Raw genomic sequence first — 13,046 nt, forward strand, 5'->3', positions numbered from 1 at the left:
GGTCTGGCGGATTTATTTGCCCTTCGGGCTCCCCTGGGCTGTCGCGTCTCGCTAGGCCCGGCTGCTGTGGTCTTTTCCAAACCTGTCCGGCTTGGAGGTGGGACAGCGTCGCTGATGTCGCCGGTGTCATCTGCCGAGCTCTGGGTCGGCCTTGCTTTGCGGTACGGCTCTGGCGAGGTTCGTTGGGGGTCTGCCTAGGGAGGATGATGCCGGGGGAGGCTCTGCCTCGTTGCCTTGTTCTCCAGAGCAAGATTTAGGAGCCTTCTCCTGGATTTGCTTTCCGCTCACTGTAGGAGAGGCCGAGAAAAGTACAAGCCCCGGAGTTTGACAGACTTTCCTGTAGATGGTTGTGGGCTATGAGACTTGCTTACTCATCGGGTTAGTCGTGATATGAGAACCAGTGGAAAACTTGGGTAAACTTTCTTACTGCTAATATATCGTTTGCGAAAATAGTTGTATGACATCAGGATTCCACTGGGCAGTGCATCACAATCCGCGTAATCGGAGCAGTAGTGATGCTGTGGATTTTCTGAGCACGTCAGACTTCGTGAATATAAGCATTTACCCAAGATCTTTGCTAATGACATTCAAAGAGGGACGGAATAGGGCATTTGCACTGCAAGGTGGAAGTAGCTCCTGATTTTCTGTATACGACAGATTTTATTCCAGGTACATCATCCTTAAACATCACTTCATCATGTAGCTATTGATAAATGTTGATAAACTGATAGAGAACTGATTGAGTGATATCACTGCTATGATGCTTTTGATAAACATTAGACAGTATGCTTTCTATACCAAGCTTAATAGTAGTAGAGATCTGTAACTGCTTGTCCAACAGGGTTAAATAGTTAATCTGTGTTAATAAAATCTCTAACTTTATTGCTAGATGTACCCAAATAAAATGTAGTTCTAATAATTGTTAGGAGGGACTGTTTTGTGGTGTGAATTTAATGTTAAGAAGTACATGGCACTTAACAATTTGTGGAATGTGTATTAAGTAACTACTGCGCATAGCCTGGGAAGTGAAACTTATCTGTCCCTTTTCAATTGAAAAATGGGGGGAGAAGCACCATAAGCAGAATAAGTGTTTGAGGGAGACTTTATTTTGAAAAGGATTGTAAAAATAGTTGGGAATAGCAGGACAGAGGTCAGGCATTTAACATGTTAGTTAATGGTAACATATAAAATGGGTATTTTCTAGAAAGTAAATTCCATAACTGATAATAGTGTCTGAATATAAGACTTACTATGTCTTCGCGATAACCTTATAAGCTTAAAATGCTGCTTATATTGGAGTTTCTTTTGTATTTCATTTTCATTTATGTCTCATTTTATTCTTATATTTGAGTTTCATTGAGTTGTTCAAGGACAGCATTAAATCTGTCTACATTTATTTAAAAAAGTAGTGAAACTTAAGTACTGATTTTTTTTTTTTTTTTAAATGTGCTTTAGAAATCCAGATAAAACTAGAGGCAGCACAGCATTACGGAAATCTTAATGTAAAACTGTAGAAAAAGGAAAACTTAGGTGTGATTCATTATCAGGAATAATAGAAGTTGAGATTGACAGCGCAGAAAACTTTAAAGGAGTGACTTGATGTTTTCAGGCTGTGATGAGCTTGGGAATCATAAAAGAGGATTTGGCTCTTAATGAAGGACATAAACTGCTCTTTTTAGCTCTTCTCAGTGTTTAATAGTAGAAGCAGGGAGGTTAGCCTTAAGGGCATGCAGCAAGTGATTATACAAGCATGATGCAGGTGTGGGGAAGTGAAGTAAAATGAGAACAATCGTGTGTGAGATGAAGACATAAATACATATCTATAAAGCACAAACAGGAAGAAAGCCCTAAAAGCGTGGAAGGATGTACCTGTGTGTAGGTCTTAGTGCCCAAGTGGCAAAGTTTCAGGTTAGTGAAGAGGTGAGAGAAAATACGTGGAAAGGCTTGTACTGAAAATTTGTCTGTTATCATGCACTGAAAAGAACTATCTGGTGTCTAAGTACACTGATCAAAATACAATTTGTTTCAACTGCTGCTCCTTAACACTTGATATCACTCAGGCTGCTAGCCAAATAAATGCTTAAGAGGCCACGGGTGCATTAATCTTAAGAGCTTTTTGCTCTTGCCTCACGACATTCATTCTAGCCCCCTGATTTACCTATTAGAAATGGTATTTTTTTCCATTTTTGGTCTTGGGTGTTAATTTTCTTTAGAGGTTATGGACTTTCTGTTAAAAGCTTAATTGTCTTATGTACCTGAAATTTAAAGGCTTTGAACGCTGTGTGACAAATGTTTGGGCCACATACAGCTTTTTTGCTGAGTTCTCGCATCAGTTCGTTTTAAAATACAACTTTTTGACAAATAGGTTGCTGAAAAAGTAGTTACAACTTTAATGGTATTCGCACAATAAGGTTGGTTTATTCAACTCTCAGGGAAGAAACACCATTCATTTCTTTGAGTTGTAATTACGGTACGCTCAAATCAGTGTAATCTGGTGAGGGGGACATGTTACTTCTGGCATGTTCAGGACCTTGCTGTACATCCTGCTGGTTAGGTGACAGCCAGCAATCTGTCTTTGAACATTCACGTTTCTGTGCTCTGTGTTTTAAATATAATATGCTCAGGCCTTGGCAAATCATTTGATCTCTTATTCTGGTAGGAAGAGGTCACCCAGTCCTTCATAAAAATTATGAAAGATCATGTGGCTACATGGAACTGATTTTTCTCATGACTTATGCCACAACTTTTCCCCTGAGTTCTAGCATCAGTTTGTTTTAAAATGTAACTTTTTGACAAGTAACGTTGCTGAAAAACATAGTTACAACTTTTAATTATTGTTGAAGCTGCTTGTCTTATATAGAATACTTCTTTTTTTGAGTTCAGTTCAGACATTGAGAGTTTCATATGTAAACCTTTATATGCAGTGGTATTTATCAGATGAATTATTTGATATCAAAGATATGGTAGACATTTTTATTTATAGTACAGTCTAATATGAAAGTGAGCTAAGCCCAGCCCATTTTAAAGTAAAGGAAAATGTGCCCTACTTGACTGAACACTGTACCCTAAATGAGTGGTTTACTCTTTTTCATGTTCTCCTTAGGTGAGTTAAATGACCTCTGAGGCTGAGCATGAGTGTCCAACAGTCTTGTCTTCCTGCATCTCACAGTTGATCTCTAGGCCAGTTGTGTTTTCAGGCTCCTACTGTTGCACAAGCTAATTGATGAATTGATCTGCCAGTATTAAGTGGGTTTTTGCAACCCACACTTAATTTAGAGCGTCTGTGTTTATGGTGCTAGAACTCAAGGACTAGTTTAAATCTAGTTCAGGTATGCCAACATGAACTGTTTGATAGAGTGAAATGTATTATATATTCAAAAGCTCTGTGAGAGAATGTACAGTTAAAGATAGGTGTAAAACAAAGATGAACACTGAAGCATGATGCTTGTGATGCACAGGAAATGTGAATTTGCAGTTCTTTCATTTACATATTCTGTGATTATGAAACTAGGGGAATGGAGTTTGTAGCCATGAGTGAAATAAAGTGCTTACATGCCTGTCCCTGAGTGACTCCTGAAACATACAGTCTTCCTCTTGCAGCTTATAGTTGTGCCTTTAAGTTCTTGTGGATCCTCAGATAACTTGTTCTTCAAGTATATTTCTTTTTCTTTCTAGGAACCAGAGAAATGGCAACTACGCAATCTGTCTTCACATTTGCTCTCTGTATTTTAATGATAACTGAATTAATATTGGCTACAGAGAGCTATTATGATATCTTAGGAGTTCCAAAAAATGCATCTGACCGCCAGATCAAGAAGGCATTTCACAAGCTGGCTATGAAATACCATCCAGACAAAAATAAGAGTCCTGGTGCAGAAGCAAAATTTAGAGAAATTGCTGAAGGTAATATATGATAACTTTAGTCTCAGTAATTTGATACATGGCTTATATCTGTGAGCAAACGTGGTAACTTAAGTATACTGTTTTTACTGAATAAGAAGTAAAAAGATTTTTTTTCTTAATTCTACTTCTGTGGTGTCAAGTGTCCAGTATCAATATCTGACTTTTTTTCTGTGTCCTTGCACATAGGCAGGCCTTTTACACAGTTTATGCTTTCCTGCTTATTAGGCTTTTCGGCTTATGCCTTTTGTCACAAAAAATACTTGGCAGTAGGACAACTTCAGCCCTAGGAGGTTAATTCTTATCTTTTGATCTGTCTAGTAAGATCCAGCTCAGGATTACTAGGGCTTTGGGGGGACCTAACAGCAACCTTCTGGTAACTATGGGGAGATTATAAAAAAAAAAAAAACAACCAAAAATAACAGTGAGGTGCTTCAGTGGTTCATGGTGGGAATACAAGAGACAACAGGTGCAAGAGGTTCAGAGTGGTTATAAGGAAAAACTTTTTCACCTTGAGGCTAGGCCAGTGTTGGAACAGGTTGCTTAGAGAGGTTGTGCAGTCTCCATCCTTGGGAGATTTTTTGGGAGTGGATAAAGCCCTGAGTAACCTAGTCTGATCTCATAACCAACTCTACTTTGAGCAGAAGGTTAGACTAGAGACCTTTTGAGGTGATTTCCAACCTGAATTATCCTCTGATCCTAGGAATACACCATTCATAAGTGTTTTGTGATAAAATACAATGGTGGAAGCAAATAATGATGATAGAAAAATGCTTTCTGAAAAATAAATTGTACCCACTTCTGCTCCCCATAGGCTGTTATAATGTCCATCTATTTGTGTAGTTCTCCTAATTAAGCTAATACGAGATTTCTGGGTTTTACCTTCTTGTCTGCAGAAAAGTTCTTTTGAAAGAAAGGTATTTATTAGTACAGTGAAAGGGAGGGATGGTCTTGTTAGGTACTTAGTGCAGTTGTTAGCACCTGTTACAGAAGGAATTGGGAACTCTTAAGGAAGTGTTAAAGTATATAGAGTAGTTGCAAGCCTTTGACAGATAGGAAAATGGAAGCATTTAAAATACTTAACGTTATCAAAGTGGGTATATTATCTGTGAGAGTTTCTGCCTTGGAACACCAGTAGCTGTAGTAGTGGATCAAAGATTGTATGGAAACCTAATTCCATTTCAGGTATATCCAATCACAGAATCTGGGTTTATTGCTGGACTTTTGAGAAAATGAGAATTTGGGCATAGGGGAAATTCATTCTCTTTATTTTGTCTCCTTGATGTTTATCTTGTTGCTTAGTTGTAACTGTGGTGCAGCTAGAACTTGCTGGCTTGGCTGGCAAGTGGTTTTGCAGACATTGCACTGTGTTTCTGTGATAAGAATGCAGCAGGCAGTTCACTTTGTTAGGCAGAGCTCCTAACTCATCCTCTCTCCTTCAGTCTTTCTGATCGCAACATGTCATTGCTATTTTCTTTTAAATATAAGCACTAATCTTTATTGCTAGTTAAACTAAGTTGTATTATGTGAATTGAATATTTTGAGGATTTAATCTATCCTCTTGGTATAGCTATATTTATTATTATAAATATTTTTTTTGAAACAGCTTATTTTGTATTGGAGAAAGTTAAACAAATGTTGAGCTTGATGGGGCTTGCGTGTTGAATGAAAGTCTTGCTTGAAATTTGTCCTGTTGAGGGAGTGGGAGAAAGCTGTTCTTTGTCTTTGTGTATGGTTTTGTTTGTTAATGGGAATATAAATAAACTTTTAAAACTTTTTTTTTATGTAAATAGCGTATGAAACATTATCAGATGAGAATAAACGAAGAGAATATGATCAGTTTGTCCATCATGAAAGGCAAGGAAATAATGGAAGCCCATTCCATCAGTCATTTAACTTCAACTTTGATGATCTGTTCAAAGACTTTGACCTCTTTAGTCAAAACTCACGGTCGAAAAAGCACTTTGAAAATCACTTCCGAAGTCATCGGGAAGCTCACAATCGGCAAAGACGTTCTTTCCAAGAGTTCTCCTTTGGCAGTGGACTGTTTGATGATGTGTTTGAAAATATGGAAAAAATGTTTTCATTTAGTGACTTTGAAAATGCACAACGACATGCGGTGCGAACTGATACCAGGTTTCACGGATCCAGCAAGCACTGCAGGACTGTCACTCAGAGACGAGGGAACATGGTTACCACTTATACAGACTGTTCCGGACAATAACATTTTCTTTCTTTTCATCTCTTTTTTTTCTTCTTCTTTCAATACCTTTATAATCAACCTTGGTTTTGTGCTAACATGGAAAAAATTATTTGAACTGTTTGTTCTAAAAAACACTTAACTGCTATAAAGAAATTGTAGATGAAACTAACCTTCAGAATAGAAACAACATGCGTTTGAGAAGTAGCTGTCTCAGTAACTGCTTAGAATGGGAGAGAAATAATACCATGTGACAGAAGAAGTTATTTCAGTTTAGTAAACACTTTCCATAAATTTGAGCTTCACCACAAGATATGTATTTTTCATTTCAGAAGTGTAATATATTTTCATATATGCCAATTCAGGACTGTTTGAGTTATTGGTGCATGGATTGCAGCAGAGGAGATACTTTAATTTTGAAGTGCTGCTTTTTTTTTTTTATCACGTCTTTCCAAATGTTCACTTGCAATTTTTACCTAATAAGGACTTATTGTGCAAAGTAGATAATTTACACAAAAATAGCGGATATATGACTTACCTGGGTCTTTGTTACTCTGTCCAGCATTGCAAATGTATTAATAAGACACTTTTTAAAGTTAGAAAGTAACAAGAGAGAATATGTTGAGACTGTGCTTCACTCAGGAGAGTGATGTAGGAATTACGTTTATTTCCAAGTAGCCTTTCACTGGCCTGAAAAGATTTTAGGATTTGAATAACCCTTGACTTATTTAAGGGATATTCATGTAAGTAAGTCTGTGTGCACACAAGGTACCCTTTTTTTTTTTTTTTTTTTTCTTCCAGAATACAAATATCTCTTTAACGAGGTTTGGAAGAGTATACTGAAAACACTTTTGATTTATGCTTGTTATGTTACCGTAGCTGAGTTTAGTGAACTTAAATACTCCTCTGTGCTCTTATGAACTTAAAAGTTTAAGATAAGCTTGCCTACAGATTCCTAGTGTTTCTGGAAGGGTCTAAATAAAAAATAGATTGTGTTTAGATTGACAGATTTATTACCTGTCAGCAGGATTTTTTCAGCGTTGTGATTTGAAAGGTAAATTCTTAGCATAAACACAAAGTAAAACTGAAAATGACAATTGGTATGTTCATCAAATGCCTTGTGGTGCTGGAAATCTGATAACGAGGACAGTGCTAATGTGTAACAATTTCAGCACCATAGAAATCCATAACCAGTCTAAACTATTTAAAACCAAAAAGAAGGAAAAAAACCCACCCAAACCCCCTGAATACTTTAACTGATGTCGATCTAAAAGTTCTGGTTTATTTCTTAACGAGTAGTACAGGTTTAGTATATTAAATTGGGTCCCCTTAATAGGATTGCTGTCACCCACATATTGCTATCCCTTTAGAATTGTGAGATAAGAATTTACCTTTCAGATTGATTGCATGAGCAAAATGAGCATTTTAAACAGCAGTGTTCTAAATAGGCTTTGAGTTCTTAAAATCTTTCTCAAAAGAGATTTAACCCTTTGCTTCTCAGATGGATATTGAAAGCTGCCTATTTGCTAAGTAACTTTAACCTTCCCCTCAAGGGTATGTGTTATTGCTTGTTCAGTTTTCATTCACTAAATACTTGGAATGGATTGTTGCATAATATTAAGTGCTTTTCCTTTTTCATGTTCTTCTTTATTTATTAATAGACTAATACCTCATATATGGTCTTTATAAAAAGCCAGTAATTCGTGCAACAGTATCGGAATGTGCAATATTCTTATAGTAGGAGAAGTGCTGGAGTGAGTGTGTTTGTGTTATATCCACCCTTTTTCTGTGTAAGTAGAGATTTTTAGTTTCTTCTGTATAATTAATATATGATTCAACCAGAAGCTGTAACTCATGTAGATTTCTGCATTTTTTTTTCTTTTATGTACTCCATCGGTCCTGTGCATGATATGGGCATCCAAATGAACAAATTATTAACTTAAAGTTCTGAATTACTTTCTCTCACAAATATCAAGTTTTTTAGAGAGCATTTCTTTATGCATTTGAGGAGAATTGTTCACACTGATAAAACTTTGCAGGAATGTGACCTTTAGTATTAAATATAAGAGAGTATTAGCGAATCCTTTAGGGATGATGACTGTTGGAACTTCAAGGTGGGAAGCAACTCTAGAAGCAGGATGCAAAGATAAAATGTTAATGCCTTTCTTAGTCTAGTGCATATTTTCTTAACTGGGGGGAAAAAAAGTGGAAACAGCAGAATGAGCAATTCCTAAGCATGGGAGAAGGAATATTTAAAGTTCTTACTAAAACCAAATCTGTGACTTCTCCAAAGTTAATTTTCTCCACTTACAAACTTGAGTCCATTCTCTAATCCTGAATTAGAGGAATAAAAACTAAAATGAGCACTGTAAATTGTAGGAAACACAGCCACCCCAAAGTTTTAAGACTATTTTAAGTGACTGTATGAATTCACCATCCTTCAGGATAAGCCTTTAGGTGAAAATCTAGGGTCTTTGGCTGCTTCTAGGTTAGCTTCCCCTCTTTAAGGATACTCCAGACTTTATTCATACAAAGGGTACTTGTTTTCCTTAACTATTTAAAGTATGAAACTAATAATAAAATGATAGGGTTGCTAGTTTTCTAGCTGGTAGTACTTCAAAAAGACTAGTCGAGTCTAGTCTATTTTTATCTGCTTCCATATTAGTTCTCTTAATTACTTGTCATAGGAAACCCAACAAATACTTTCGATTATTCCTATGGCTTCTCAAAGTGACCTTTCTGTTTGTTTTGGTTGTTGATCCAAGGTAAAATCCAAAGGAGAGCTTGTCACTAGTATCGCAGAGCCTAGTGTATTCTGTGGTGGGTATGCTTTGAATAGACTTTAGCTGAAGAAATTCAGGCAGGCTTTCCTCAGCCAGCAGTCTTCAGTTCCATGGCTATCGGAACACAAGCTTGCAAAACATGTTGTGCTTCTCACTTATTTAGAGCTCTTGTATGTTCTTTTCCTATTTATAGTGTTTGCTTCATGGCAGGCTCTCCAGCGGAAGTCCTGATATAACCTTATGACACCCCCTGACTTCAGAAGTTTCTTATGTGCCATCTTTGATCTCCATATCTTGTGAAAAGACCCAGAAAACCCCTACTTTTTTGTTGTGTGAGGGTGAAAAAATAGAGTTCTTAACAATTTTTTGAAAGGCATTTATGCATATGTAGCTCCAAATGGTTGAGTTTCTAAAACTTTACAAAAAAATAGTGGGGTTTTTAATGTTTGTTTTTTCCCATAATACTTTTGAAACACAGTATCTAGTGGAGATGAAAGTACTGTAAACTTAATTAGAGTGCCATTACATTAAACATGTGAAAATTGTTTGTGTGTGAAGTCTCTTTTTCCTTTTTTTGTATTTCTGTTCTTCAAGATGCAGATAGAAGCTGGATTCAAGTGGGTTGTGTGCCACTTGTGTTTTATGGAACATTTGGACCACTACATTTTCCCTGAAGGGGATGACTGGGCGGGCAGGGAGGAGGGAGTGGGGTTGAAAGAAATTGACCTAGTTTTGCCTGGTCTGTTTTTTTCTTAGAGATGTTGAGAATCATTTAGAGTTGGGGCACTGTGCCTGTAAACCAAGCAGACAAAGCCTGTGCAAAAGGGCCTCTTTCCGAGAGGCAGAAAGCCTCCGCCTTAAGAACTGTTGGGTCTCTGCATGTGCCCTGACCACCCCGCTGAGGTGCGGGAGAGCAGTATGACCGGTGCTAATTGCCCTGGATTGCCACCGAAAGGCGCAGATTCTGAAGGTTAGGATGCTTGTTGTGCAAGTTGACTCAATGACTGTGCTTGCAAGTTCTTGTTTTCTGGGCCTAATCCTTAGAAGGTGGAGGGTATAAAAGATACAGGATTTGGTAGGTCTCATCGGGCCATGAACCACCTTCCCTGGGACCTAAGCAAATCTGCTATCTTAACGACACAAAACCAGATTTTGAGGACTAAATGTGTTGGAGATGACGATCTGTGTTACACTTTTATGCTGAGGGGTGTGGGGTTTTTTTAATTATTTGTCATTTGGAAATTCCCATCAGTAGTGTCTTGGATTTGAAACAAAAGCCTCATGCAGAGTACCCTGACTGTGCTGGATATGGGGCTCATTTTGGAATAAAATGCTGTTCAGAGGATCATTTGGCTCTGGTGGCTGACGTGCTTGAGCCTGACAGGTCTGCCCTTGGGTGGCGATTCATACAGCTGTGCTGCTGAGTGCTGTAGCGTGGACACCTCTTTCTTTAGGAACTGGACAAAGACCAGCTTTGTAAAGGCCACTTAGCAGTTGTATCAATTGACTGTCAGTCACTCCTGGCATAAGTCTGAATCAATTCTGGGTGAAGGCTGTAACGCATCCTTGCTTCTGGTTTGTTTAAAAAAAAAAGAAACAAACCACCAAAAAACCAAAACACCAAAAAACCCCCCAACCAACCAAACAGAACACCCCAAAACCCCAAAATAAAACTGCTTTGAAGCTTAGGCACAGTGGAAAACAACATTTTATATGGGGCACGTTACCTACTAAGCAGTGGCATTTGATTCAACAGCATTTGTTTTCAGGACTACAGTAACACTGAAATGAACGTTACTGCTTGTGTCGTTCCTACTGTGGTTGCAGTCGCTCCAGAAGGTGCTGTGGAGGAGCTCGGGTCACTAGGGGTGGCTGCAGTACTCTACCAAGGCTTTAAGATCTTAACTGGAGATGGTGAACCATCTTTTCCAAGAACTGCTTCTGGGACAGTCCACCAAGGAATGAATGTACATACGCCTGGTATCAATATATATCTGTTGGTTTTGTGGGGGAGGGCTGGGGGTTTTATTTATTTTGAGTTGTGGGTCTGTTGGGAGTCTGAGTTGTGTGTTTCTCTAGGCTGGCAAAAACCGACAGGCTTCTCAAAGGTGTCCCTGAGGAGAAAGAGGGGAGGTGCTTGACCCATCTTTGCTCAGCCTGACACCCGTTCTCCAGCCATAGGTGGCTCAGAAGGGGTGCTGACTGTAGTCTTGATCAGTGGTGCCGGTGTCTGGTTGCCATTGGGGGTGCAAGCCTGACCTCAGAGCTGTCTACTCCTGTGGAGATGCTGGGGTGTTCCCATTGCATGGGGCTGATGCTTGGGCTTGGCAAATACTGCCCCGGGCTATTTTGACTTCCAGGTACAAGTGAGACTGAGCTGAGGAATGTTTAGGGAAATGAATCATCATCTTGTGTTTTGTGGGAGTTTTTTTGGTTTTGGTTTTTGTTTTCTTTTCTAACTCTGTGGAGTACTTTGACAAGGAAACAAGAGTGGAGAGAGGGGAATGAGGAAACCAGTAAACTAGTGCTGTCTGAGTTAAGATGATAGGAGAGAGGATATCTGTCAATACCTCATTTCATGAGCATGTTGTTTGTGCGGCTGTAATGTCCCGAGCTGAAGAGTTGTGGCTAGCATACATCTGGAAGCCAGAAGCACAAGCAGAGACAGTTATAGGCTGGATGTAGAGGAACCGGAGGAAATAGTATTTGCAATGATTGCTCTGGTGTTATGGTTCACCCAGCTCCTTATGCCTTGCAGCACTGCATGAGGGTGGCCAACCTCTACCCTGGGACTTCTCCAGGGAGCAGTCAGGATGGAAATAAGTGTTTCTGTTTCAATTACTGGTCAGGCCCTAGGTGAAGTATTTGTGTGGCCCTCTTTTCTCCAGGTATGGCTGCCTGATGAGGGAGTGTGTGGTGGTGGGAAATTGGCCTGGCTCCAGAGAAGGACCAGGAATTATGTAAGATCCAGGTGATATAAGCACTGATGGTGTAGCTTTGTCTTCCAAAATGTGAATCTCCTGAAATGCAAAATGGTGCATGGTTTTAATAATACGAACTGTGGGCAGACAGTGTATGGAGTTGTGAGTCCTGGAGAGACTTCAGGGATGTTACAGATGTGCTGCAGGATATAGATGGGCTGCAGGATGGGGTGTGGATGATAGGGGATTGTTTCAGAGTCCAGAACATCTGCTATTCAGGGTGGAGGAGGTCTACCTGCTCCAGAAATGCAGAATATTGAGTAGTCCACATCAGCTGACCCTGAGGCTACACCTGTGGTGTTGTCTTCTGAAACTGTAGTTTCCAGTTTCATGTCAAACCTGCCTGTTAGGCACCACCTGTGACTAGAATTTTATTTAGACATGAGAGGGAGAGAGAGAATACATTTTAGGTGGTTACTTGTTGATGATATTGCCATCATCTGTTCTTCATCTCCCACTGGCACGGAAGTGAATGCGCTAAACGGGAAATACGAAAGATGAAGTGAGCCTTGTCTGAGGGGTCCCGCTTGACTTTAATCCATTTCACTTTAGCACCTGTAACTTGCAAGATTTTTAGCCTTGAATATGCAGGATTTTGGGTAGTGATCTAATGAAAAGTTGTGTATTATGCCCACAGGGCAGGAGTACCATACGTTTCCCTTCTGCTGTGCAGCAACAGGCACTTCAGAGAACTCAATTAAATTATAAAGCGGAGCTGAAATGCCTGTCCTGGGGCAGTGTTTGCCAGACTCCACCTGGCTGAAGTAGGGGAACCTATTGAAAGCCCACAATTGTAATGCTGAGCATGCAGAGCTCTAGCTGGGGAAGAAGATACTCTCTCCTCCGCCCAAATTCCATAATGAATCTAAACAATGATTTTGATTTATTCTTTCTGCTTTAATATGTAACGAGAAAGTTGTTTTAAAGTAATATGGGTCTTTGGCCTGTCAGGCAGCTAACCCATGCTTGGGTTGGTGGTTCTGCTACCTCTAAGTAGCTCAAATTTGGAGACAGGTGGGGAGGGAGGACAGAGGGAGTGCTGGGTGTGTCACTGGGATCAGTGTGCAGATGTTACCACTTGTGTACAAATAAATGAAATAATTACCTGAGCAGATGGAGCGTGTATACAGCTTGCTTCTGCTAGGAGCTGAATGCAGAGCTTCTGGCTTGTTGGTAGAAATG

General features: G+C 39.3%; 1 protein-coding gene across 1 annotated transcript; it reads left to right on the top strand.

The window, feature by feature from the left end:
• The first annotated feature begins 162 nt into the window (after positions 1-162).
• DNAJB9 (DnaJ heat shock protein family (Hsp40) member B9) lies at positions 163-9,392 on the top strand. The gene is made up of 3 exons (XM_009640284.2): positions 163-177; positions 3,676-3,903; positions 5,694-9,392. The coding sequence occupies exons 2-3, from the start codon at positions 3,687-3,689 to the stop codon at positions 6,122-6,124; spliced, it is 648 nt and encodes a 215-aa protein (XP_009638579.1). The 5' UTR covers positions 163-177; positions 3,676-3,686; the 3' UTR covers positions 6,125-9,392.
• Positions 9,393-13,046: the final 3,654 nt, after the last annotated feature.

The sequence above is a fragment of the Egretta garzetta genome, unplaced genomic scaffold (genome assembly GCF_000687185.1).
Source record: "Egretta garzetta isolate BGI_Z169 unplaced genomic scaffold, ASM68718v1 scaffold656, whole genome shotgun sequence".
NCBI classification, from domain to species: domain Eukaryota; kingdom Metazoa; phylum Chordata; class Aves; order Pelecaniformes; family Ardeidae; genus Egretta; species Egretta garzetta.

Excerpts from the sequence above, each read along its gene's own strand:
- DNAJB9 (XM_009640284.2), top strand. The coding sequence starts at position 3,687 with ATGGCAACTACGCAATCTGTCTTCACATTTGCTCTCTGTATTTTAATG. Across the intron at positions 3,904-5,693 it reads ATTTAGAGAAATTGCTGAAG|CGTATGAAACATTATCAGAT; the intron begins GTAATATATGAT and ends TTATGTAAATAG.